The sequence below is a fragment of the Melopsittacus undulatus genome, chromosome 7 (genome assembly GCF_012275295.1).
Source record: "Melopsittacus undulatus isolate bMelUnd1 chromosome 7, bMelUnd1.mat.Z, whole genome shotgun sequence".
Taxonomy (NCBI): domain Eukaryota; kingdom Metazoa; phylum Chordata; class Aves; order Psittaciformes; family Psittaculidae; genus Melopsittacus; species Melopsittacus undulatus.
Genome location: NC_047533.1, coordinates 28312667 through 28340566, shown reverse-complemented (window position 1 = coordinate 28340566; position 27900 = coordinate 28312667). Strand labels below are relative to the sequence as shown.

Here is a 27900-nt window from a genome sequence, read left to right as displayed (position 1 = left end):
TGCCTTTCTGTCAGAGTGGGCTGAAAATGAAAAAAAAGGTAGGAAGCAAAACAGCAGGGATGAACAAAGAGAATCACAGGGAGAGAGAATAAGCGCAGATGTGCCCTCATTCTTTAGGAAACAGGCTAGAAGCAGTGTTGTGGAGCTAATATCCAGAACCAAATTTTTGCTGAAGGTGCAGAGTTACTTCAACTTAATTTTGTTCCAAGTTTTGCACTTTACTCTGTAGCAGCAAGGCTTCTGTGTATCCTTTCATTATTGCAATGTACCTAGTGAAGGTCCATATTGCCTGGGGGTTAGGTTGTCTAGACTGGTGAGCACCAGGCTGGAGCACCAAATAGCTCTGTGGTAGTCTTCAGGCCTTCATTTCCTTGCTCTGAAACACAAGATGAGCATGGGCAGGTACGTGTCCTCCATCACAGAGTCACACAAGATACAGCTGGAGCAGGGACCAGGGATGCACTCCCTCATGCTGTTCCCACAGCCTGTTGTACCTATTCCTGGCTACGAGCACACAGCTGTCCAGCCACACAAACACAGTACTGTCATTTGGTCAAGTGGCTGAAACAAGCTTGTGGTATTTGTGAGGCTGCCAGTCTTGCCAAAGCTGGACAGAGCAATCAGCCAAATCAGAGTGGTAATGCACCTTTTGCTACATCACTAGCCATGCAATTTTATAATTTAGCATGTGAAATGCCTATGGCATTTATTATGTCAATTAGGATGAACACATGTTTAGGAAGCCCTTTGGGAGTCAATCATAATTGCTCACATAGCCTTGCATTGGCCACATGATGGACTTCCTTTGAGAAGTAGACCCTGTGCCTGCCCATTATGCTACAACTCGTCTTTGCACTGGGAGTCTGAGCCTGTGGTTCTGGCATAAGCTGTTGGTCCAAGCCTGGGTTTACTGGGCTTTGAAAAAAGCAAGAAACAGAAATTATTACCTCCACCACTATAGTACTTGACAACTAGAGACATGCCAGCAACAAGTCTTCTCAGAGGCACTGCCTTCTGCTAAGGTGAGTTCATTCATAGGACATGTTTCTTGTGGTGTGGGTAGGTTAACCTGTGGATGCTTATGGTCTTATTCAAATCTCTTCTTCACTCGAATCTGGTCCAGCTGTTCCTAAAGTTTTCAAATTACTTCTGGGCTGAGTGTTTTCATTCTACCATGCTGAGTAAAGTTTGGTATCCACGAAATCATCAGAAAGAGCAATTCAGGTTTCTGTGGGCGTGCAGGAGGGAGACAGGCAGAGAAGCAGAATATATTTCCATACATTCCTAACAGACATTTCAGATGCATAATTCCGCAACAAAAAAACTTTTTCCAGCATTGTTTTTTTCTATAAATTCCAGTGTGAGCCACAGAGACAAATGTTTTTTTTCCCAAATAATCTGGTTCTGGTTTTTGAAGTTCTTGTGCGTGCAGCACAGTGTGACATTTCTGTTAGGTTTCACAGCTTGAGCTACAACTCAAAAAGTTGGGGTTATTCACCTACTGTACTGTTAGATTTTTCTATTCCATTGGAAATGCCTTTCATTACTAAAGCCTCTGCAAAAGGCTTTGATTGTTAGAAGCTTTCAGAAGGACTTTTTGACTAAAAATAAGTTTGGAAAATCCATCTGTGCTAAAGCTGGGGCCTGGCAGAGGAGAGGTTTTGGAGCTCCTGTTTGTTGTCTCAGAGACATTCTGTACTCATGTGGTGATATTTTAAATACAATCATTTTCTTTAAAGACCTAGTTCTAACTGTCTTTCCTATAAGCTTGAAAGTCAAGCTGAATTCTTAACTGATAAGGAAGTACCTCGGATCCTGAACTCTTCTATAGCTACTTACTGACTTTTTACTTGAAGGTATGCATTTCATCTCTGCCCATAGCAAATCTCAACTGGAGATATCAAGGGGGTTGGAACTAAATGATTTTTTAAGGTCCTTTCCAGCCAAAACCATTCTATGATTACACTTCAGGAAGAAAGAAAATGTTGTGATTTTTCTATATGTAGAACAGATTTAAAAGTAATGGAGAAGGGGAATAAAAAGAGAAAGATACACATAAGAAGAATGCTGGTCCTAAGGCATCATGATAAGGTTTTAGGCACCTTAGTGTCTTATAAGCTTCCTTTGAACAAAGTTTCAAATCTAAGCAGGGTGTCTCACTCCTTTGGCCTTTAGTACAGCTATGCTGAGGTTAATGCAAATTATTACATTATATTTTTACGCCAGATCTTTGGAAAGTCTTTTTGGATGTAAAATACTATATAATATGTAGTATTGGAGTATGGGTTACTTTATAATGTTTCCCACAACTGTTTCATATTCTGAAACAAACAGGCTGCCCAGTGGCCTCCAAAATAAGTGCTACCTTGAGCAGTAAAGTCAGTATAATCTATACAGATCTTCATCTGGAGAGAAATAGTGGTACAAAACACAGTAATGGGAAAGCTGGGAGGCCTGCTACCAGGTAAGACATATGATGAGAGATAATAAATTAATACAGTGTTAAAAATTCTCTACCTAATGGCAAATAGTTTTGCATAAGTATTCAACCTGATGCCTCATTATAAACCTCCGAATATTAAATAGGTGAGGTAATACTGAAACCTGGATTCTCTCAGGAATAGTAAGATCTATATTTTCCTGAGTATAATCACAGCTAACCCTGCATAACCTGAGGGGTTTGTGCTTTTGCTTGAGGGTGAAGGAGGACCTTTGCTTCCTCCTGGTTTTGGCCCACTTTTCTCCCCAGTGTGGGTGAGCCACTAGATGGGGACAATGCCCACATCTCCTGACCTGCCTACATCTAGCCACTGGCAGCTGGGTTGAGGCTTCATCAAAGAGTTAATCTTGTGACTGTGAAAGGTGCCAAGACTTCTAACAATTTTATGTGGATATTTATTGACACGAACAACACGATGGCAGTCTCTGGGCTGTCAGCAAAACAAGCTGAGTAGTGAGAAAGATGTTGGCTGCAGCATGCTCACAGCTAGTGTAGAAGGAAGATCAGGTAAAAGCATCTCTGGAAGAATAATGAACTTCTAATTTGGCAGCTGGCAATGCTGCTGTGGTGGAGCAGTTTCCTTACCTGCCTGCAAACCAGCCCCTTCGCCCATGCTGAACTGCATAAAAGGATGGCTGTGACTTGTCAAGAGATGTACTTCTGTAGGAGATAACAGCCCATGAGGAGGCTGGGGGAAGAATGCAACATGACTTTATCACAGACATAAGATTTGTTATGCACATGTTTAAAATCCAAAAATAAAACAGGAGCATTAATCAAATGTGTTACCCAGAGAAAACCAAACCAATACTTGGTGGTCTTACTGTATTGTTCAGAATCCATTTTCACTTCACATACTGGCCACCCTTTCTCTTGACTGAGGATTTTCTTATCTCCAAACCATGCCACTTCAGAGTTACTGGAGCCAAATTCTTCTACCTGTTTTGCTCCTCATACGTCTCACTCCTGTTTTCCAGTGATGCTCATTCAGTGACTTGTCTTCACCACCTAGGATGTAAGCTAGCTGCTGCCTTTCCAGGCTTCATGTCACTGTTTCTCTGTCTTTTAGGCATCTATTTTCTCCTTCCTGTGTTAGCTGCTTCCTGTCTTTCATTACTTAATTCTTTCTCTTTTAACCTTCATTACTCATTTTTTGCTACCTGAAGTTTCTTTTGTGCTGTGCTACTTCCAAGTGCAGCCTCCTGAAGTGGGTTAATGTTTGAAAGTGCGTCTGGGTGGAGGCACTGGGGCTTTGCCACTTTGCTCAGTGAGACCTTCTCTTGACACACTGCTGCCAGCATAACTACTACGGTAAGTCAGAATTTAAGCTTAAAGTTGGTTAAATACTTAATTGGGATGGGATGGCTGTGTAAGGAGATGAAAGGCATTTTTTCTACCTTCTCTCCATATTTCCTGACAATGCTTTTTTGTCTGGGTTTGTTATGCTGGGCTCTTAAATACTTATGGAGGCTGCAAATTCATAAGAAGTGAAAACCTGTGAGATGCAAACTCCTTCAAATTGGCTCAGTCTGCTGGGTACCTCTTTTAAGAATATGGCCATGAGACTGGCTTTCACTGTGTCACAGCCCTGGAGGTTATTTCATGCCCTGGTGTGACCATTTTCATTCCAGCTTTTGTGGCTGAAAGCTTGGCAGTATGGGTATCCAGGATGATGTTCTTCCTTCATTTGCACCATATTCCTGTGCTTCAGGTCTCTGCCTTGGACTAGAGCTTGATTTGGTGTAGTGTTACAATATTGAAATTCTTAAGAATCAGTGTTTAATGTTATTTATCTAAGCCAACCTGTGCTAGGCACTGTACAATTATGCTAAATCTGGGACCTGACATATCTGACTTCCTGCACAGCAGCCAAGCAGCAAAGTTGATGTCATCTTCTTGGGAATGGCACCACCACCACCACCTCTAAAAGCTCCTCTTATCCAACATCCATGCAGCCACCAGTCCCTGTCAGTATGAATCTCACTGTAAGCCAGCATGAGACTGCCAAGGAGACATCCTCTCCCTGCTGTGGTTGCCAGTGGTTTTGACAGTAATTGAAAATAGATGTAGGATTCCTCCCTTATCTTGCCCCTCCAAGCACAGGCCTCAAAGAAGAGAAAGTCAACTGGAAAATAATTTCCTTTTTTTCACTTATCCGTGGTTTACCATCTACCTGTATAGGGTTCCTTGCTCAAAACGCATTTTGTTATTCATAGCTAATAGAACAAGTAGAAATACATACCAGTTATCAACAGGTCAATTTTAAATCCCTCTTTACCTCTCTTCAACATTGTTCAAGAGGAACTGAAGCTTTATGGCTCCTAAAAGGACATGAAATCAATTACGTAGCTTGTTGTGACAGCACATAAATGTTATAAATACAAGTTACTGCAAACATTACAAAAAATATCCCTGGCAGTGTTCAAGACCAGGTTGGATGAAGCCTTGGGTGATATGGTTTAGTGTGAGGTGTCCCTGCCCATGGCAGGGGGGTTGGAACTAGATGATCTTGAGGTCCTTTCCAACCCTAACTATTCTATGATTCTATGAACAATGTCTGGCTCTTACCAGATCTGTGTGACATCTCCATAGCATGCCCTTTGTGCTAACTCCTTTGGTGGTATAATCACCTCCCAAATACAGACATTGATCATTTCATTGCTTGATATGTCCAGCAATATAAGAAGTTTTGTTGTGGGTGAACATGGGCCATATTAACCAGAAGAGGTTGATAGATTTCCTCCCTAACCCCAGAATTTCTATTAATATATATTATAAATTTTCTAAATAGGAGAGGTCATAGGACTTGAATTAAGGCCTCCTAAAAAGTCAGTGCCTGTTACTAATTAACATGGATGGCTTTGTTCCCCAACACTGTAGAAAGTATTTGTAATTCATGTAAACATTGTAAAATTCAGGTACAATTCCTTGCGTCTGCATTTTTCACTAGCAGTGCATTATTAGCAAACTGATTTCATTTGTACATGTGGGAGTGGAGGAGAGCAGTACATTCATGGTTAGAGCATGAGGCTAGGAGGGGACCATTCAGATGCCTGTGCTCCTCTTCCTGCAGGCTGCTCCTGCTTCAGAGCAGGGCTTTGGGTCCATCTTTCAGCAGGTTTTCTGATGGGAGCCATGTGTTTGGTCTCCTGCCAGCAAGAAGCAAGAGTTTCTGTCCTTGAGAACATCCATGAAGCAACAAAAGACATGGGTTAGCCGTATTCTGGTGCGTGGAGACAGCACCTGTGTGGGTCTAACTGTGCATGCTGGTACAAGAGGATGTGGCAGGGAAGTGAAGAAACAGCATGAAACCCAGCCTGCTCCCCTAGTTGTCTTGGGTGCAAGGCATTTCAAAAAATGTAAGAAAAAACAAAGTTCGTAAAGCAATGCTATTTTTGTCACGCTTTATTGATTTCTAATTCATTCTATGGTTATTTTTAAAGCCACTATCCCACAAATTCCCAAGCTGCATATTGCTGTTCTCGTTAGCAGCCCTGTTGACTTTGGATGGGTTCCCTCCATGAGCAAGGGATGTGGAGATCATCTGAGCACTCTCCCTCTCATTCTGCAAAGCACAGCTACTGGTAGATCAAACACCAGCTCATGGCCACCCAACTTCATTGAGAAGTTGACCTACCTACCAGGAGTCACTTATGGTGCCCAACAGTCCCCACCTCAGCCTCATGATTGTCTTTTCTCTTGTTTCAATTTGCTGCTCACCTTAGTAGAACCAAATAATACTGGTTTTAACTCCTACATTAAGATAGCAGATGGAGCCTTTTTCTGCACTCTAGGAAGATGTTCATTTCTTCACAAAGAGCTGTTCATAAAGCTCTGGTGACTATTTTTGCAAAAAGAAACATTTGCTGCAGTACAGAGTATTTTAAATATTTGCAGGAGTTCTAATAGGCGATGATTTTAATTCAGAAGAAGCTAGTGCTAATCAGGAGACAGAGTTTATGCAGAACTTAGTCTTGCAAGCAGAAATGTTATTATACAGCCACTTAGCATAATTGCCACATAAGAATAGGATCTAGCAAAGCATTAAAGTGAATGTTTGACATTTAAGCATCTGGTTAGAGTTAGTGGGGCTATCATTTTACCTTTATGTCAGAAAATCCCTGCTATGTTCAAGTTTAATTTCTCAAGTTTAGAGCCCATGAGCTTTGCATAAAAGTAAGGGTATATTTTATATGAAAATGTGCTCTGTCATAGCCAGATTTTTTTTGTATTCTTTCCCTCATTTGCCCTCACATGTGGGTGTCTGAGGCTGGCACATTGTCTCAGCAAATTAAGTCAAGCTGGAAGTAAGCGTAGAGTGTTGCGGCAGAGCAGCAAATAAGATTTACATTTTCAAGCAAGAGTAGCAATTAGGCCATTGCATATTTTATACCTTCAAGTTTATTTTCAAAGTGGTATATCAAAATAAGCATCGATGTAATGAGATATAAGTGCTCCAATGAGCAGTCAGGCTTCGTCAAATAAAAACTACAAATTACTCTTCAGGTTTGCTGCTACCCACAGAGTTTACGTCTTTAAAATACCAGGAGGCGGGTGCTCTGGCCAGGGCTAATTAGGCCTGTAGTTAGAGACACACTGGGTTTCTACAACACAAATTATGAACAGAATAAGCCTAGTTTTGAGTGATATAGTATTTGGCATCGTGCTGTGGATTTCACTTCAGCACATGGGGTATTTGGTGCTTTGGGAAGTAAAATGAAGTTTTGAACTGGTTATGCAGGTGCAGATGGTTATAATTACTTGACTCAAGGCATCCAGAGCAGTGCCATGGGGGGATAAGTAGACAAGCTTGGAATGCAGGGTGCATTGCTGCAGTGGGATGAGGGTGGTCTAGAGGGTGCCAAGACTAAATCCTCCCTCTGCATGAGTGTCTGTATGCCTGTGTGTGTTAGGTGAAGCTGCTGCTCTCCCTTGCTGTGCTGAGCAGGCAGTTTGTGCAGTACCCATTGTTCTTACCTGTGTTTCTGTAGTCAGTCAATGTTTGCCTACACATGATTCTGCTTTTCCAGCAGAAGTAATGTGACCACAAAATCAGCTGACTGGAACTGCAATTACATGCTAATTTAAGATTTTCAGCCATTAAATGCCTGTATTATGTCTCCCTATTTTGATAGCTTTCTTTACAATGAGAGTAATTGTGCGAATTGAACTAGGTAAAAAAGAAAATAAGTCCCCAGAGCTGACTCCTTTTTTTCTGCCTGCTTCTTTGCTCCACCCTACCAGTCCAAAAAAGCAGTCTTTCCTTAATACCTGCTACAGTAATTCATGTCCAAATGCATATTGTAAGTACAGTAAGAGAAAACAACCCAGAACAGCAATCCTTTGGCTTTCTTCCCACAGATCTGATGGCACACAAGCCTTGCTGTGACTCCTACGAATAGAAAACAGGTCGGGTACTCCAGTCTGCCCTCTTTTGAATTGCATCAATTCCACTTATGAGCCAGAAAGAAGAAATGGAGGATAGCTCCCCACCACTCTGTGTCACCTGCGGCCAAGCACATTTACCAGAAGAAAACCACTTGTACAGCTACACCGAAGTAGTAGATGATGATCTGATATGCCACATTTGCCTGCAACCATTGCTTCAGCCGTTAGACACGCTCTGTGGGCACACCTTCTGCACAGCCTGCCTTACAAACTTCCTTGTTGAAAAAGACTTCTGCCCCATGGACCGCAAACCTGTGATTCTCCAGACGTGCAGGAAGGCCAGCATACTGGTGAATAACCTCCTGGACAAGCTAATGGTTAGCTGCCCTTTCACAGAACACTGCTCAGAGGTCATGCAACGTGGTCACCTCCAACAGCATTTCCAAACCCAGTAAGTTGCTGTCGATAGAGATTTTTCTTTTTCACTCTTTTTATTAAGCAGAGAAAAAAAAATATCGTCAGTTAATGCTGATTAAAATATGTAGTTAATGTAAACAAAGATTTGTTGATTCCACTCCCAATGAATGCCTACAGTATCAGTAATATAGAGTATAATTTAGTCCTTTTATATGATGACACCTCACTCTGTTTTTAGAATCAAATGCATTCAAGGTACTTCATGCTATTGTTAGCAGTTCTGGGCAGATACCTTGTGGTTAGCCACATAATGGAAGTAAGTGTGCCTTTAGTCATCTGAAAAGATCTGAGAGTTTGGGGAAGCTGAGCTATTATAAATATTTTAATAGCACATTAAGGGTTTTATAATTGCCCTTTCTTCAGTCCTTTTTTTGAATCACAAATGACCTGTATGAGAAGTAGAGCAGAAAATGTTCTGGTTTGGTATTGGTCTTCAGAGCTGCATGCTCCTTTACTGCAGGTGAACACCGCACCACGGGGCTCACACTGTGAACTGGTGTGGCAGAGCACTCTGGTTGGGCTCACCCTCCAGCCTCACTTCTGCTGGTGGCCAGGACAACCTCCCTCCTGCCTGTGGGAGACCTCTCCAGGGAGCAGTTTGGTTCCTCAGCAAGAATAGAACTGATGGTGAATAATCCTCTGTTGACAGCGTAAAACCATGTGCTGCTGCTTTTGTCTTGCATCTTCTGCCTTTTGGAGGGAAAGCAGAACACAAAAGAGATACATTCTGGGCTGTGATTTCTGATGGCAGGCAAACGCTTTGGTATAGTCCAGTATCAGCACCTTGGATCTGAGAAGAGGCATCGTCAAAGAGATGTCCTTTTCTTGTGGCCTGTATCTGATGTCCAGTGAAATGACTTCCCTGTGGTTTGCAGGTGTGAGTTGTGTTTCTAGGTGTGTGCTTCTGCCTTTGCATTGCAGGGGAAGATCTGGGCAAACAGTGCAGGGCTCCAGATTGCTGCCCGAGGCACATTCCTGCAGACGTGGTAAAGCTGAGAGTCAGAGCATCCCTGGTGAGCTGGAGCACAGAAGTGTGCTCACATGGCTGCAGGCTTCATGGTTTTAAAGCCTGTAACTGGAAATGGCTCCGCAACCTGCCAATCAAACATGTCCCCATTTGAAATGGAGACCTCTTTTCCTGAAACACCTGGATTCTCATGAGGAATTTATTCACTTAATATATTCACTGAAGTTGTGGTTTAACTAACCCAAAAATGTGACCATTTTACACTACTAAAACTGAAAAAAACCCCAACCAAAACCAAAACAAAACCCCAAAACTCAAAACATGATAAAGGAGTTCTTGACCCTTTGCAAAAGTCAGAAGCCCACTTTCCACATGTTAGGGGCTTTGGTTATGGGTTTGAATGCCCTTGGCCCTCCCAGTTCTGGACTTGGCTTTCCCTGCTGAGGGTGCTGCTGGCTCATGGCATGTAGGAGGTGGTAGAGGCAGCCTCCAGTTCAGGCCAGTGCTGTTCTGCCAGGTTAGCTATCTGCTGCTAAGAGGAAAATATAACAAAGTTACTTATAATCTTCTGCCTTTGGTGTCAGTACTTCTCTGGCAGGCTTCAAATATTAATTTCAATCGTAATGTAGGTAAAGGAACTGACAGTCTGCTGTGAGCTGTTATCACTGAGATTCTTTCTCTACAGATTTCAACCATAAAATCTTGAGCCCCTAGTACAAAAGCCCTTTCCCTTTGCTATACATATAGCTGACTTCAATGTATTTTAGTTCCTCCTTTTTGTCTTAATTTTTTTCTGAGATAATGATGCTGTGGCCATAAAACTAGCAACTTAAAAACAAACAAACAAAACCCAACAAAACAACCCACACAATAAATAGGTAAATTGTAATATTGTACTTTACACAGAAGCCATACAACTAGCACAATTCTCGATTTCCTGGCGTCAGCTCTCCTGGGTGGACACGTGCAAGTCACTCCAGCGCCCTGGTTTCTCCTCCTTAAGGCAGTAGTAAAGATAGCCTTCACTCACCTGTCTTATAGAATTGCAGTGCTGTAAATCATTATTTGGTCCTGTAAAGACTGGCAAGTTTTATTCCAGTGCTTATTACTGCATGTCTGTGCCATGGATTTTCCCCTCGGGATCTCATATGCTTCTGGTTCAGGGGATCCTATCCCTGACTTCTCCCACAGCCTCTTGCAGTCCTTTCTGCCCTGTGTCAGGCTCCCTCCACCAAGTCCTGGGTTTGCAAGCCCAGGGAGCAGGAGACTGGAGAGGCAAAGCAGTGGCCTTCCTTCCTGTCTAGACCTAAAGCCTCAAAGGTAGTGCAGCATGAGGCAGTGCTACATAGGCTGTGAGGCTTCTTTGCCATGCATTGACATGGATTTTCCTTCCATAGGATGGTTTGGAGGGCTGAGTTATCAAGGCCAAAGGACAGAGGCATGAGAGTAGGAAATCATGGGTAACCTTCACTGCTGGCGGTTTCAGCTTTCCAGGAGGTGGGCAGCACAGCCTCACTGGCATTCCCACCAGAGTGAAAAATTAGGAGGAAACTTTGAGTGACCCCTAAAAAGGGGACTTCTGCAACCTTGTGCATGCAGAAACTGTAGTACCTTTATCTTTTTTAAGCACGAAAGTAATTATCACTGAAGGCATCTTATGCCTCTGCCTAATTTAATTATCAGAAATGCAGAATCCTCTCTTTCCATCTCACCTCCAGGTCAGGGCAGGGCAGGGCAGGACAGGAGAAGGACACTGTGCTCTGGTATGCCCACGCACATGCTACAGAGTGAGCAGACTGAGCCAACGCTGTTCTCTCTAATTCTGATGAATTAATAGAGGGGAGAGAAATATATGACTTTGTTAATAAAAAGAATAAAATAATAATGATAAAGAACCCAATGCCTGCAGCGAGAAGAGCTCCGAGCCCATCTGAAATCTCGACCGAACGTGATCTGTGTTCTCAGTGAATAAATTAGAGTAGACTCCACGAGAATCACCAGGGCAGTCAGCCGTCCTCGCATTTCTTGCATGATACAGGCTCAGACAGTTCCTGGTTCTCCGAGAGAAAATGAAAGTTTGCCCTGATCAGAGACGAGGTCACTGATGGGACAAGGTGAGTTTGGTGGTTTATGCTTTGTAATCAGTGTGAGAACTTTACGTTTTATAAATGCCAGTTACCACGGAGTAGTCCATTGAAAACATCCTTATTTAAAATGTTTGCCCTTGCATCCTTAAAAAAAAAAATCAAGGAAAATAAATCCTCTCAGAAGAGACATGTCCTTGGATTATTACATGATTTATGTTTGCACAGAAATATCTGACTGGATCTGGGGAATTCAGGCTGAGATGCAAACAGCCAGCAGTTGGCTGTGATCTTTCACAGTGTTTTACTTTAAAAAGGTGCGGTCTTCTGATATCGCCTGCTTCTAAACTCCATGGGAGGCATTTCTCCCCCCTTGTCAGACAGCTACACCCTTGCGTGATGCAGTTTAGCTCGTAACCCATCTGCTTGTGGGCAGTGATGTAAACGTACCAGCTGCCTCTGAAGAACCACTCTGAATCCTGCAGGAGGCAGGTCTCTTCCCCGAGCATCGCTCTCCTCTGCAGCATAAGTCACTGTCTCGCCAACCACGCTGTGCTGTCCCTAAACCCTCACATCTACCCATCTGAGAGTCAGATCGAGTAATCCTCTTACAGGTCAATGATTTTTGCAGTGTAGCTTCGTTTAAGGGATTTAAGCTCGATTCCTAATGTGCTACCATTGCGTTGAAATGGAAAGGCTTGCTTAGAAGGGGCTTGGCTGGCACAAAAGCTTCTCGTTGTGTGTCCCACCAGCACAGAGAGACAGTGGGAAGGAGGAATCCTAGCAGCAGTGCCAGCCCTGCACTGAAAATGAAGGCTCTCCTGTTACTGGTCCTACCTTGGCTAAGTCCTGCAAACTACATAGACAATGTGGGCAACCTGCACTTCTTGTACTCTGAGCTGTGAGTACGCACAGTCGCGCCGGTGTCGTGCTCTCTGTCTGTCTGTCTCACCTGAGAGGTGGGAAGGGGCTCACCACAAGCTGTTTGGGGGGTCTGTCTGTCTGCCTGTGTGTCTGTGCCTATGTGTACGTGTGAAGAAAATCCTGCAGCATCTTGCCAACAGCTTCACACCGTGCTGTGAACTAGCTGCTTCCCATCCAGAGGGCTAATAATAGCAGTACGTCCTCATTGCTTTCTGCTTTGGAAGCAGCACTCAGACATACTGAATGAAGCTGCCTTTTTCCTTACCAACTTGCTTTTCTGTGCTGACATTTTAAGTGCTTGTTGGGTTTGTTTGTTGGTTTGGGATTTTTATTTTTTTTTTGCCATTTCTGAATCTGTGTTTTTTCTTTATTTTCTACAAACAGCTTTGCAGGGGAGCTGGGCATAGAGAAGGGCATCAGGATAGACACCCCCAGTAGAGCAGTCTCTGTGTGTACATGCATAATGTTCTCTGTGTAAAGCTGCATGCCTATAGCAAAATGCTGAGAAGCCTTTCACCAGAAATAATTCACTTGAGTCTGGAAAGAAATTTCCCATATTTCTGTTTTTGCCTACAGCAGAATGTTTTCTTTGTAGCGCAAATTTAAACGTAGCAAGACATTCATATATCTTCGTGTTTAAAAAAACCCCACCTGGAACAACCCCATAGCTGATCTTTCCAACCCATAAACCAAACAATCTAGGTTATCATCTGTAAATGATAGTATCAGTGCTTGAATGTTATTGTACTAGTTAATAGGGGGTTTATGACTACAAATAGATGTTTGTTCCAGTGTGTTTTAACTAATTATGTTGTGTTTGTGTTTTAACAAATTGTAAACTCTTGAGATCTTTCTTGAGATAACGGGTGAAATGGCTAATTCTGCTCAAAGATGAAAAATGACTGTATTGTGCCTACATGTGGGAATGTTTTAGTAACAGTTGTGATTAGTACCAATGAGACTAATTTCCAAATGATTTTGTCTCTACTGTCAGACAAAAATAGCAGTGCTTTGCAAAAGTCCCCTTTTGAAATTCTTGTGTGATATGTATGGTAACTATTAATAATTTGGTCACGCTGTGTACAAACAGCTCAGGATTTCTGTATGCTGTAGGTGTTTTTAAACATTTAACAAATCTGGTGTTGAGGGTTGAAGCAATGCTCCCATTTTAATTTACTGGCCTTCTGTTTAAGAACATTAATTAAAAACACAAACAAAAAACCCAAACAACCCCCCCCCCACACACACACTGTTAAGCCAAGCAGGCTACAGGAGCAATCAAGCTCAAAACAGAGCAGATGAACATTTATAATGGAAACAATGGCATCTGGGACATCTATTTTCCAGGAAAACAAACTGATGAGATTAATCAGAGCGCAGGCACAGCCTACTTGCTTTTCTTGGGGAATTCAGGTTCACTGATTCTCCCAGGGTAAAGGGCTACGATGTACGGTAGCTGTTCATCTCTTATTTATTTAGCCTTCTAACCCACAGAGATGTTAGTCTTGCTGGATGTCGGCAGTTGTTCTTAATGGAGTGGGTGTGGGCTGGGGCTTGAACGTGCGTCTTCGGTTGTCAGCAATGGGAGGTGCCCATTCCCTGCCCGGGCCCAGCTCCAGGTGCTACCTGGCAGGGGGACCTGATGCTCAGCACCTCCTGCACTGCTCCATCTCTGTCCAGGGCAGCAGGAAGCAGGATTTGCTAGGACTGACATAATTCAAAAGGGCATCAGGCAGTTTGAGGTCATTTCAGGAATTTCTCCTCCTTCTCTATGTGTGTTTGGTGCTTCTGGCTGCTGCTGAATGCCTCTCAAGGCACTGACATGCTAGTCTGTGGAATGGGTTTAAGTTCCTTTCTAACAGCAGCAGTTGGAAAGAAAAGAGAAATGCAGTTTGCAGTCCTGTTTAATCAGTTTATACAGATGTGATGTCCCACAGGTTTCTACTTTGGTTGCTCAGACATGTACATGAGGGATGTTTTTAATGCAAAGTTTTGAGTGGGACAGCATAGGCACCAGTGTCCAGGACAGTCTGGCACCTGGGGGCAGTTTTTATGTCCCAAGCCCCAAAGGGGCAGCTTCATAAATCCTGCCCTTCCTCACAGGCAGCTGAAAAGCCACCACTGTGTGTATCGTGTCTTATGGCTTGCTCCACCGCTCAAAACTAGATTGTAGTAAGCTGAAAACATGTATTTTTTTCATTATCACACTATCTTTGGTTGCTGGCCAGTACAAATACTGGCCTCAGTCAAGACTCATTATTTTGTTGGCTGGAAGCCACCAGAGATACCAGCCAAGTGGGAGGGGGCAGTGGGGGTGCAAACAGCAGAGGAAGAGCTGAAGGACCATGGAGGATGTTGTTACCATTACTGCTGCTGACAGAAATTGAGGAAAAAGGGCACTGGGATTTGCGCTGCCTCCGGCTCATACAGCCCATCTCTTCCCTTCTACCCCAGTCAAACAACGGTTAAGCTATTTGTCTTGTGTTGGTGGGGTTTGCTTTTGTTCAAGGGCGTTTTTTCCTTCTTGAGTGTGGAACAGGCAGCTTGGGGAATAGGAATTGCTGTATAGCCCAAAGCCCATCTGGAGCTGCGGGCTCTGGAATCCAAGAAATAAAGAGGAGATTTTAGGAGAGTCAAAGAGGAGAAATGAAGTTGGGGAAAGGCTGTGCCAGAACTTTGCACTTCAGCTGGATGTCATGAAGGTAGCAAAGAGAGGTGTGTGGATGTGTTGTAGTGTGACTTGATGGGACAGGTGTTGGGTGCTGCTAGTTTTAGTTTTCTATTAGCAGTCTGATAATTACAGGTATACTCAGCAAGCAAATACATATCTCCTGACGCTGTCACCTGCACTAAAACTACTTCCTTGGCCATTGTCTATTGTCTCTCCCTTGTCCCCAACAAAGATCTCAGCACAGATGCTCTTCTTGTTCTCAGCCAAATCATAAACAGCAGCCTGTGGTAAGCCTGTGGGTGCTTCCTCTTGAGGGGAAGCCTATGGAAACACCCAGCAGAAGGACAAGAAAAATCTATGAGGTCTCCCTCAAGGAGCCAGTGGAGGAGGTGGGATATAACCACACCAGGCCAATGGCTCTCAGCATCAAGGGGGTTTACATGGGGTCTTGGGGAGACCAAAGTCCAGGGTCTGTGCCTTCTCCTTTATATCCCTGTAAAGCTGAGTGGGGAACCTGGTGTCTGGCTTCAAGCCTGTCCCTGCTGCATGGAGGCTGGGGACTGCAGGGCATGCATTATTCTGGAGAAAACTGATAAGCCTGGATAGCCTTTTGGCCTCATGTATTAGTCTACTGCAAAGCCATGGGTTGGCCTCCTTACTCGGCAAAGCTGGATGTATGGAAAGCTGTGTTGGAGTTAAGCTGTGAGGTTAATTAAAGCTGAAAGTGTTGAAAAGTAAGGTTTCAATGGAAAGATTCCTGAATAAAAACATAAAATATAAATTAAATGTTTTGAGTACCTGCATTAAATAGCCAGGACAAAGCACACTCAGATAAAATGTGAAGGGTTTTTTTCAGTACTAGAAAGTCTCTGAGAGAAAGCAGAACTGAGGTGAGTTAAAGCAGAAAGGCAAGGATACATTAAGAGCTGCCTATTAGCTTCACCCCCATGCTACAGCTTCACAAAAGGGCCAGGATGGGAACATGGCAAACTCTGACATATTGCAGGGAAGCAAGAAATACAAACTTCTTAGTTCCTGACTTTTCTTGTCTCCAATATCCTCTTTGGGAAAGCTTCTGATCTGGATATTATCCCATATTGAGTCTGAACAAGTAGTGTGCTGCAGGGGAGCAGTAGGCACAGGGCACTTTCAGGCTCTCTCTTTGTTCCTCGCCAAGCTCTCTGCAAGGGAGCAGGTCTTCCAAGGAGCAAGTTTTCCTTCAGACTTCTGAGATCTCTCCCAAAAATCTCCAGCAACTACTGCTGTCACTTCCCCAGCCTGTGCCCTGACTGCGTTGGGCCAGACCCCGCTTCATCAGCCCTCTTGTTTGCTCTTCCACTCCTGTTCTCTAATTCATACCTTTTCTGGTCCTTATTCCCCTTGTCTCTCATGTTTGACCCTGCCTCTGTCATTCTTCTTCTTTCATATTTCCAGCCTTTTGAATTGCACTGTAGAGCTTGAAATTTTAGTGTGAGTATGGTCTGAAACCCCTGGGCAGAAGCCCATGTAGGTGAACTGTAAATATACTGTATTTGCACTTAAAAATACAGGAGAGTTGTAAACTTATGCTGTTGAGGTGTCCAAATTGATTTTTCTAAATATGTTAGGTATTGTATTGAGGAGTGTCAGATACAGATTATGCTGCTATCACAGGAGGTGTAGCATGAAGTAGTAATTTCTATTGACCATGACTGTTCTGGATCCAGTCACCCTTTGACCAAGGATTAATTGTGCTCTGCCACATATGTGGATCCTGCTTCCTTCCTCCTGTGCACACACTGAAGTCACCTTTACTCCATTCACACCTACCTACCACATACTTGAGATCTGAATTCGACCTTTCACTCTGCTGGAATGTTTTCTTATGGCTGGAGCTTTCTCACACCTTTGGATAAGGCTGACATTGGCCAGTGTCAATACCAACAAATACATTTTTTTGCCAAAAGCAAAACCCAAGCCAGACAAAAAAATGAAATCCTGCCAAGCTGGAAAGGCATTCCAAAAGTTATGGTTGGCAGAAGTGTTTCTTTTCATGAATGAGTTGTGTCTCCATTATGTCTGGTTTTGTGTAGGCTGCTCAAAAGTAGTGTGCTGACTTGCTGCTTAACAGGAGCACAGAGGAGGCAAACCTTATCCTACTCAGAGGCTGCTTCACAATGGGCCATCTGCTTTGGGATGAGGACCAGAGAGGACAAAGCACCAGGGGGGTGGTGGGGTAAGGGGAAGGAGTGAGGTGATGAGAGCTGCAGGAGGTCGGTGGTTACTCACAAGCAACAGACTCTCATTTCTCATCAAACATTAAGCCACGCAGGCCGTATGCTGCAAGTTTGGCTGACCTCCGCATCTCTCTGACAATTAACCTAGTTTAGCACTGGCACTGGCAGCATGACAAGGATATTTTTCCTTGAGCTATTTCTCTGACAAATCTGGCAGAACTGGGCTGTCCTGCAACGTGAGGATAAACACTGCTCTTGCAGAGCTCTTATGGCTGTCATAGCTTAAATCCTGCACTGAATACTGGTTCTGAGACCAGCTCATTTCACTGTAGGGAAGCTGACTAGTAGGTCTGAGCATTGTCTTGGGTTGTTTAACACTCTTGACCTTTTAGGGGAATCTGCCTTCAAGGTCCTGGTCTATAGAGCAGTGGGCTGTGTTTCGTGACCTTCTTCATGAGCAGAGCTGTCATTCAGGAGCTAGAACTAATTTTCTGCATTTTGGCATGTGACTGGGTGCTCAAACTGCCCACCCTTGACCATGTAGTGATGACAATGCCAACAGCACAAGACACAAAACCAAAGGTCTTATAGTAACGTTGCTGGCAATGTTGGGCTAGTAGCATAACCTGTGTGACAATATAGATATGACTGCTTAGGACTTCTTACTTCAAAAGGAGGGTCCAGGCTGGTCCCTCTATGCTGAACTGCTACTGCAGTGGAGGCAGCTGTTAGTCAATGACATATGTCATGACTAAAACCCCACTGTTACTGAAGGGTTCCTGCCTTGGAGCTGAAATTTATATTGGGATTACAAACGTGAACTTTTTGGGTTTTTAAACATCTTAAAAAGTTGAATTCGCCCTAGGCTTCAGTAAAGTCACAGCTGGTGAAAACTGAATTTAGTCAGTGAACCCTTGGGTTCTCTCTAGAACATGTTTTGGCCATCCATATAATTTATTAACTGACAACAGATTCTGAATATAGATTGAAGCAATTTCAGCAGCAACTCAGTGAAATGGTTGGAGACTGCAACATGTGCTGTACAACTTTCACACAAAAAAATGAACTGTGAAGCAACTGTAACTTTCATATATTGTACAATATGTCCTCCCGGTATGATGGAAAAGAGGATGACTGTAACAGTGGGCAGTTCAAGCCATGTTTCTAGGAAGTTTCTGTCTCCTTTCTGTTGAATTGCTGCTGGCAGCAGCATCAGACTTTATTGACAAAGTCTTGCTCTCCTCAGCAGTGCAGGCAGACAATCAGGTTTGTAACAATCACACATATCTAACTGTATATGCTCTGGTGTTCGTTCTCTCTTCTTTTTATCAAGACGCTGACCTGAGTATAATGGATACCTATGCAAAGAGGAAATAATAATCTCTGATGACTCTGCCCTTGCAGAGTTGTCTCACTGTGTGATGCTATTGTTACACATGGCATGAAGTTAGGTTAAGACAAGATACTTGCAGTTGCTGAAGCCATGCACATTTTTTATTTGCTCTTCTACTATTTCACTGCATAAAAATATTACCTAATAATAATGCCTATTATTATTACCCAAATGATAAATATTATTAATAAATATTATAAAATTAATAAAAATATAATGCATAATTAATAATAAATATTATGCATATGTCCTGGTTTGAACAGTAGCAGTCATTTTTTCTCCTTCTTGGTGGCTGGTGCAATGCTGTGTTTTGACTTTTGGGCTGGGAATGGTTGCTGATAGCAAGTATGTTTTGAGTTAGTGCTCAAATGTTTGGTTTGTCCAAGGACTTTCTGAGCTCATGCTCTGCCAGGGAGGAGGGGAGGCCGGGAGGAAGCAGAGACAGGACACCTGACCCAGGCTAGCCAGAGAGGTATTCCATACCACAGTATGTCATGCCCAGGATGTAACTGAGAGTTACCCGGAAGAGCTGGAGCTCTGGGAGTTAGAACAGGTATCAGCCGGTGCTTGGTAGGGCAGGGTGGGGTGAGTTATGGGTCGGTGGCTGGTGAGGTGTTGTATTCTCTTCACTTGTTATTTGCTCTATCATTATTATTTGTTGTAGTAGTAGTAGCAGGAGTGATTTGTGTTATACCTTAGCAATTAAACTGTTCTTATCTCAACCCGTGGGAAATACATTCTTTGGATTCTACTTCCTAACTCTCCGGGAGTTGGGGGAGCAAGGGGGGAGGGGGGGAGTGACTGCACGAGCTCTGTGCGGCTTGTTTTAAACCATGACAACATAAATAATGTGAAAGAAGCTACTAAAATGTCTTCAATGGTATACATTTCAGCTCCAAAATAAATTCATTAGTGTATTACTTGGGAATTTATTTTCTCTCCTCAACTCTCTTGAAATCACATTGGCAGGGAGCAAGTGGTTTAGGTCAGCAAGTTATTTCATGTGAGCTTACATTTCTCTCTATATTGTACACTGCTGTCCCATCATTCACTAAACAGTGTGTAACATATTCTTCATGTTGTATTTCAGTAATTTAGTAGCCTCTTAAATAGAGGATGATAGGAATTTGACATACTCTAAGGGCTGTGTTTTCCTCTCTCCTCTGTAAAACTTAGTGAACTGATAAGATTAGTAGACTGATGGCCTCAAAGTTTTGTGTTTTATTAAGAATAGGCAGTACTGTTTTTGAAAGCATAGTTCAGGTATTTCCTTCTCTTCTCCCATATGTGATAAGCATTACTGTTAATGTTATTTTTAACATTCTGTTAACACTGGTGATGTCCCACTCTTTTTAACCTTCCTTCCCATGTAAAATGAGTAGTGGAATTGTTTCATAGGAGAGCATTAAGCAGAGGCCCCTTTGCTTGTGGATTTTATAGCTTAACAGTATGAGAGGCCAGAAAACATCCCTTGTGAAGTAGGCTTTTATGGAGAGGAGATAGGCATGATTAACCAAATCTGTCCTCTGAGCCACAGGAGACCACTGGAAGCAGACATTATGCTGTGTTGATGCTGCTATATGAGGATGTGTAGGTTGGTATGGATGAGCAAGGCTGTTTCATTTGATATGTAAGAGCATCTCCTGCCAAGAGACTATATTACAGTCAGAAATAAGCACTCTATACGAAGAGCACATGTTGCAACACAGCTCTTTGCCAAGCAGGTTTTGCAGTGGGAGCAGGAATCCTGGGAGGTAATTGTGACTTGCCCTTGTCAGCTCCCACAGGAACCTCACCACTGGTTCTGGTTTAAACCTTTGGCACATCTCCTTTTTGAGCTTTACTACCTGGTTTGTAATTACAGCAGGAAGGTGGCACTGCTGCGGAAAAGATGGATACAATTCTTTCCCAAATGCAGTGTGTATATGCTGGTGTTTCTTGTTTGCTGTTGGCACTGCTGTTTTTACAGTTGTCATCAGGACCTGTTCTGGAGATGAGCATAGCTGAAAGTGCAGTTGCTGCTAGTTTGCCCTAACCCAGACTGTAATGGAAATATTGATGACAGTAATATTAGTAGATCAGTCTAGAAATGCTGAGGAGATCCTGACATGGGCACCCAGTGGTGACTGCTGTCTCTGATGCCATCCTCATGTTCTTCTGCTGCAACTTGGGTCCTGACCTAGGACTGGCAGAATCCTGCATGGCTCACACAGCCTCCAGTGTTGGGGATGTGCTGTGTTCTCCATGCCTGCTTCTCGCTGTGGGGTCATGGGTGAAAAGTATTGTCACACAGACATACTTTATAGCATCATAGAAACAGAGAATAGTTAGGGTTGGAAAGGACCTTAAAATCATCAAGTTCCAACCACCCTACCATGGGCAGGGACACCTCACACTAAACCATATCACCCAAGGCTCTGTCCAACCTGGCCTTGAACACTGCCAGGGATGGAGCATTCACAGCTTCCATGGGCAACCCATTCCAGTGCTTCACCACCCTCACAGTAAAGAACTTCCTCCTTACATTCAATCTAAACTTCCACTGTTTAAGTTTGAACCCATTACCCCTTGTCCTATCACTACAGTCGCTGATGAAGAGTCCCTCCCCAGCATCCCTGTAGGCCCCCTTCAGATACTGGAAGGCTGCTATGAGGTCTCCACGCATCCTTCTCTTCTCCAGGCTGAACAGCCCCAGCTTTCTCATCCTGTCTTCGTACGGGAGGTGCTCCAGTTCCCTGATCATCCTCGTGGCCCTTCTCTGGACTTCTTCCAACAGTTCCATGTCCTTTTTATGTTGAGGACACCAGAACTGCACACAATACTCCAAGCAAGGTTTTCTTGGCACCCGTAAATTTTCTCAGTGTCCATTTTTAAATTACATTTAAATTTTGTATGTGTTGATAATTTTCAGTGGATTGAGTGTATGGCATTTCTAGCAAATGTGCTGCTTCCAGTTTCTTCCCTCAGGAGATTAAATTCCAGTTCATTCTTGTTTTATACTTCCAAAGCATGACTGTAATGAAGTTGGACAGTAATGGTCACCACATTTCACTTGTTTTCTGCTCTTTTTCCTGTGGTCTAGGCATCTGTAGGTTTGAAGGGTCTTACAGTTACGGTCTTTGAGTTCAGAATAAATCAGAAGAGAATAGACCAAACCAGGACACATAATTTGATAAGATATACAGTGTATGTATAAACTTGCACTTAATATGTTGGGCTGGCAAAGCAAATAAATGCGAAGTCCTGCAGATCTGCCTTGGTTTTTTTTTCTTGTAATCTAGGCTTGAATAATAGTAACATGACCCAAGTCAACAAAATAAATTTCTAAAGGGAGGCTTGGACCAAGTAACTCTCTTCTAAAGCTGATGGACTGCAATACATACCAAATATTTCCAAAACGCATTTGCTCCTGTTCTACCTAACTCACAACACAATGTCTTCCCTTTGTCCTTCCCCTTCATCTTCAGAAGATATTAGTTGCATCCCTCATATTTCTACTAAGTCAGTATTCCAGAGAGGTTAACGATCTCTCAGAGGGAAAATGCATTTCACAGACTTGTGATGGTCTCCTTGCTTTTTGTTAAGATGTGCTAATTGTTGTTCATCTCTTCCTGTGCCTCTTGTCTTCTCTGTTTTTCAAATCCCCAGCAAATAGAGGTTGACAACCAACACAAAAAAATCCATAGTGATTTTGTGCCCTGTGGTGATTTACAACACCAAAAGAACTCACAGCTGACAGCAGGAAGTTTTTTTTGTCTGCCATGAGAGAGCTTGATTTGCTTACGCATTGGGTAAAAATAACAATTTGCTCTTAAACAGGTGCTTATCTTTTTGCAGTGTTACATAAACTCTCTTGATGCTACCTGCAAAGTGCAAATCAGCTGCTTCCACCCTGTAGATGTTTTGAGAGAAGATGCGTGTTTGAAACTCTCTAAATAAGAATCTTTCTGTTGGCTACCTTGACATGACTTGTAACGGTTATTCAATCGCTGGTATCACCAGTGTCAGGCTGTAGTTTGGTTTATTTAGCCATTTTCCACATGGCTGATCCTGACCATCTTAAATCTTTGTCTTTCCCTTACTTCTTCTGAATTGCTCTTTTCTTTACACCTTTGTTCTTGCCTCTTCCTCGCTCAGTACAGCAGTACCAGGGTTATGGGGGGAAGCATGGTCATGAACACTGCACAGCATGGCAACAGTGTCTGGTGAAGGAGAATTGAGACAGTTTAAAAATATAAGGTGCTCTCTGACACAAATTCCATTATAACCACTGTAGTGGTTCCAAGTTGGTTGCACAGGGTCAAGATCAAATAAGGGCAGAGTAAAGGTCCAGGATTTAATGGAGATTGCCTATCTATAAGCTGCTAAATTCAATCAGTCCATGGAGAGACATTTCTGCCAGGGCTGCACAAGCCCTGTCCTTGTAGTGGTGGTGAGACCCTGTCTGCTCCCTCCTCTTGTCTGAAGGACCTGACTGGTCTGTGAAATAGTCTGTGAAAGGGCTTGAGTGTCTTGTGTCTTGTCTTGTTCAAGGAGTTAGGAGGAAAGGGAGAGAGGATTGACTTGATCTGTCAAGTACCCTTCCGGTTAACTCCAGTGGTGCTGAGCATGCCAAGCCATATGTGTTCAATCGCCTTGCACTATTGCAGCAGTGCAAAACTCTGAGCTGGTTATGTTTCATATTTTAAACTTATGGGTTGAGTAAATTGTGAATTTAAGCTGCAGAGCTTAACTTCAGCAAAACATGTGGAGCTGAAGGCTGAAAACAAAGAAAGCTTTATGGATTGGCCAGGTTTGGTGTGACTTTCTTTATATTAACTTTGCCTCAGCAGTCTTGGTGAACTCTAAACATTTATCTGTTAGACTAAACACAGGTTAAGCCAGGCCGTGAAACTGCTCAGATGTCAGAACTGACATCTGATCAGAGTTTTATCAAGTGATTCTCTGCTTAGTTAAATTACCAGCTGGACTGAGATCCTTAAGAGTTGCAAACTGTCCTGCAAAACACACTACAAACAGAGAAAATAGAATAAGCCAAGAAAATAGGGGTCATAATCATTCAATTCCTCTTACTTAGTTGACTTGTTTCATTCAAGGACCTTGCCTCTAGTTGTTAATCTATCTGCTGTTCTGGTACTCAGACAGAGGAATCTATGCAAGATGGAAAAACTAATGAAAATGGTAATGTGTTTGATCCTTTCCTCACTGAGATAGTTCTATACAGGTGTTATTCCATTGACTTCAACAAATCGCTCTCTTGAATTTTATTGGGATTAATTAGGAAGAAAGTTATATTTTGCATACATGGGAAACCTTCTATTTTTTGCACCTATAGCAGAGAGAATAGTGGAGATCCCAAAAAAATGGTTTTGGGGAAAGGAGCATCTGACCACACTAATTCACACCATGCAGCTTTTAGCAGAAACAGCAATTTTCAGAAACAGAACTTCCCTTGAGGGCTTGGGGGTGAATGAGTTGAAACAATACAAATAAAATGTTGTGGACTCCAGCTTCTGCAATCTCTGTGACAGCCTCCAAAAAACACATCCCTGTGTGGGAGCTTTGTAAAACCTCAGGCTCCTATTTTCCCGTCCCTTCTGACAATGCATGAGAACAGATCTTACAAAACTGTGATTTTTCTCCCGTTTTTTTTTTTGTTGTTGTTGTAATTTATCTCCCTGCATTGGCAGACAGAAGCTCCATGACTTCAGTGCTGACCAGAAAGTCCCTTCGGAGCAGGGTGTTTCCAGGACAGTAGCAATATTGGTGATAAAACAGTGACCCATTCCTGAATGGTCAGATCTGCAGTTAAAGGGCAAGGATGTATAACGGTCCACCTCCAGTGGTGAAGATAGTCCTTTTAGGGGTCATCCACATCACCACAAAAGTCTTCAAGGGGTTTAGGGGTGAACAGACTCACTGCCTGTCTCATAAGCTACTGAAGGAGCTGAATGGTATAGCTGTAGGCTAGGAATGAATCCTAGTTCCCTCTCATCACACCTCTGGTTTACCACAGTCATGGGGATGAAGTAGGAATCATTTTGATGTCTCCATTTCACCTCAGTGTTCCAGGCACAAGGAAGCAGAGGGCTCAGGTTTGGGTTTTTCTGTTGACTGCAGGGAAATTCAGGACTTACTGGTTGGGTCTTCTTCATTCAGAAAGATTCTGCGTGATTTTTTTCCCTATGTCCTGCCAGCTCTCAAAGGTGGGATAGGTCTGGCACTATTTGACACTCCTCCTTCCCTCTGTCCACATTCTCTCACTTAGGGAGGCCCTGGGCACCAAGCAGGACAGAAAGGAGTCGGTGTCCACCTGACAGCTGCCATGGCTTGCTGTACATCAGCAGAATTTCAAAACAACCTTGAGATCCTGGTTTGCCTCTGAAGGTGCAGGACTTCCTGGAGAGCCTAGGAACAATGTTTTGCTGTTTTCTGTGGGAGCTGATGGGATGACTGGTCCTGCATGAGCCTGGCCTGCAGCAGTCAGCTTACAAAGGGGTCAGATGAAGGGAGAGAGGTGGAGCCGTGGGTCTGGCCTGAAATCCTCCTGTTGACATTGCCTGGAGGTGGCTCTCCAGGCAGGAGGGTGCTAATATACTGTTATCTCTTTTCTTTGCTGCATCATTTGTGCTGAGACACATCTGTGCTCTCCTTCACCAGAGAGAAGCAGGGAAACTGGATCCTACCTGATTTTATCATTTACAAGCCTATTTTTCAAGCAGTGTTTGCTATGTGCAAAGTTAGACCAGGGCTTCCTGAGCAATGCCTTCAAGAAAAGATTATGACTGTGTGAAGTACTCTTCTGGAATCGCCTATTGCGCCGTCCACTGATGACAGCTCCCTCAGCACTTTTTTCCCCTCTCTGACATTTCCAACAAGAACATCTGTGCTGCCTGTGGTCCCCTGTGCCGGGGAAGCAGTTGCTGCTTTATCCTCCCCTCCCTTCTGCTGCGTTGCAGAGTGTTTCTTCCAGCTCTTCTGAAACAGTCACGTTGAAGAGAAATGCTCCTTGCCCTTGCAAGCTAATGGTGAGCTGTCAGGCTTAGGGCTGGGCACAGAGATTCAGATGAAACATGATTCTGCATCTTTAGAGGGTAGATGGGCATCTTATTTTCATTCCCTTCTCTCCTTTTTGCTAGAGATGCTAAGATATCTGACAGGGAATAAAAGTACTATTCCTACAGTTAGGGCTCTGTGGGACTGCTTTTATTCTTATTGTTTTTTGTGCTAAGGTAGTTTAAGGAACACGCAAACGAGCTAAATCTGTGTTGGGGGGGAATTTGAACAAAAATATAGTAAGCCTTAAGGACTTTTATTTACACATAAAATAAAGCAACCTGTACCTTGATTTCAAGATTTGGCATGTTGAGGAGTAGGCTCTGGCTCTCATGGAGCTCCAGAGCTTGTACTATGGTACAGTGTCACCTCTTCAGTGATCCTGAACACAGCTGACGAGATGAATTGTGTTTTATGAGTTTAGGTTGTTTTATAAAGGCTGCTGCCAAAAAGTCTGCCTACTAAACTGGGAAAGCTTTTTTATCCCTAAATTTTATTAAGGCAACAATGTCATGATATTTTTAACATGTTAAATAACAGAAAACAAATTATCAAAAGAATGAAAATAAATATCTTCTTCTCCCCTGGTAGCAAAAGTATCTCTTTATTCACTTCCCTGTGTTACTGATGTCTATTGGCATGAGTATCTGTGCTTTGTTATGCCTGCTTCTTTGTGGGCTAAAGGAACAGGCAACTACCTTTGTAGACCTAGAATAAAGCTGTAATTTTACTGATACCATGATTATACATGGCCACTACCTAGTGTTGAAGAAATGATCTTGGGATGCAGAGCCTGGAATTAGAGTGCAATGGGACTGGGAAACTGGCACTTAAAATTGTCAATGAGAGCTCCCATAGTTTCCATTTGGTGCCCAGAAGAAAGAGCAGGGAAGAAAGGGCAGAAATTATCCCCCAAAGATGGCTCAAGCACATGAGAAAGTTAATCCATAATAAAGTGATAATACTGTTCTTACTCCAGGGTAGCTTCTCTGGTGAATGCTTTTACTCTTTAACAGGTATGTCTCCAGGGGAGTTATCCTCGGATGTGTGTTTCTACACATATAATATACATACTGTATCATTCCAGAACCACTATAGTAATCATGTACTTTGCTGTTATAGACAACCCCACAGGAAGCAACACCATCTCTGGAGGCAGATGTGGTTAGCCTTTGCACAACAGTTTGTGCTCAGTTTCAGAAGGTCTCCTTAATGACAATATCTGAATACTCAGCAAACCCTCCTAAATGATGCTGTAGCATCTTCAATTAGCTTTTAAAGAAATAAGAAAATAATTTATCCTGAGGCTCTTCTGTTTAGAGTCACTTAACTGTTAGGTATTTATTTCCCTTTCTTCCTCCTCCTCCTTTTCCCTTGGCATTGCACCCTTACAAACACAGTGCTGAGTGTTGCCCTTCAGGAAGCGCAGTTTCGTGGCATTTAAGGAAGTTCTTCAGAAGTTACAACCAGCTGAAGATAGGTAAACCACTAACCACTGGTCCAAGGCATTGCAAAACATGCTAAAACAGAGACCCACATCTCAAAGTATACATATTTAAATGCACCACCAGTTTCATTTGGTCTCTCTAATAATTTATTTTTTTAATCCTCAATGTCCATGTCAAACAGGGGTGGATATTTTGGAACCAGAGAAAATTTTCTCATTGTAGCTGTAAGATTATTCTGTGTTATAAAGCTGGTCAGTTTGGTTCAATGAGCCATATGCATTGACAGGCTGTTGGGTTAATATTATATGAAACATGTAGGATTTGTTTTATGTATGTCTGAATGTGGGTTGCCAACATGACCAGTACCCCAACATGCTGCTGTCCACTGGACACTAGTGTAGATGTCCAGTCTGATGCTATCTGTTGGTGATGGCTTGGGTCACCTTGAGTCAAGACGTGTGCCTTTGCTGTGAAAATCAGCAGGTGATAAGGCATGATCACACTGCTGGAGGTTAGATTGCCAGATTCCTTCTGAAGGACCAGGGTCGTCTCAGTTTGAAGAAGATAGATGTACTTATTCCTATTCCAAAGCTGATACTGAACTGACATCATTTCTTATGCCACCTTGGTTTTCCTTCAGGGGGACCATCATCACTGCTAATGAGACCCAAGTCTACTTAAATTGCGATGTTAACACAATTGCAGCCTGGGCTAGAACAGCCTCAGGCACGTAGGCTGGCTGAGTCACCCAGATGCCACAACCTGTCATAAGGAAT

The 27900-nt window shown here is 43.1% G+C and overlaps 1 protein-coding gene across 3 annotated transcripts in view; it reads left to right on the top strand.

Annotated features, from left to right (window-relative positions):
- The window catches only part of LNX1 (ligand of numb-protein X 1), an 80052-nt gene that overhangs the window by 6417 nt on the left and 45735 nt on the right, over nt 1-27900 (top strand). For 2 of the 3 annotated variants that reach the window (XM_005149085.3, XM_031048908.2), the window contains exons 1-2: nt 806-1022; nt 7862-8339. In XM_005149085.3, the coding sequence (XP_005149142.2) occupies nt 7957-8339 (383 nt within the window). In that variant the 5' untranslated portion in view covers nt 806-1022; nt 7862-7956. Of the gene's footprint in view, nt 1-805; nt 1023-7861; nt 8340-27900 lie in introns of those variants that run through there. The other variant, XM_031048909.2, reaches the window with a different exon arrangement.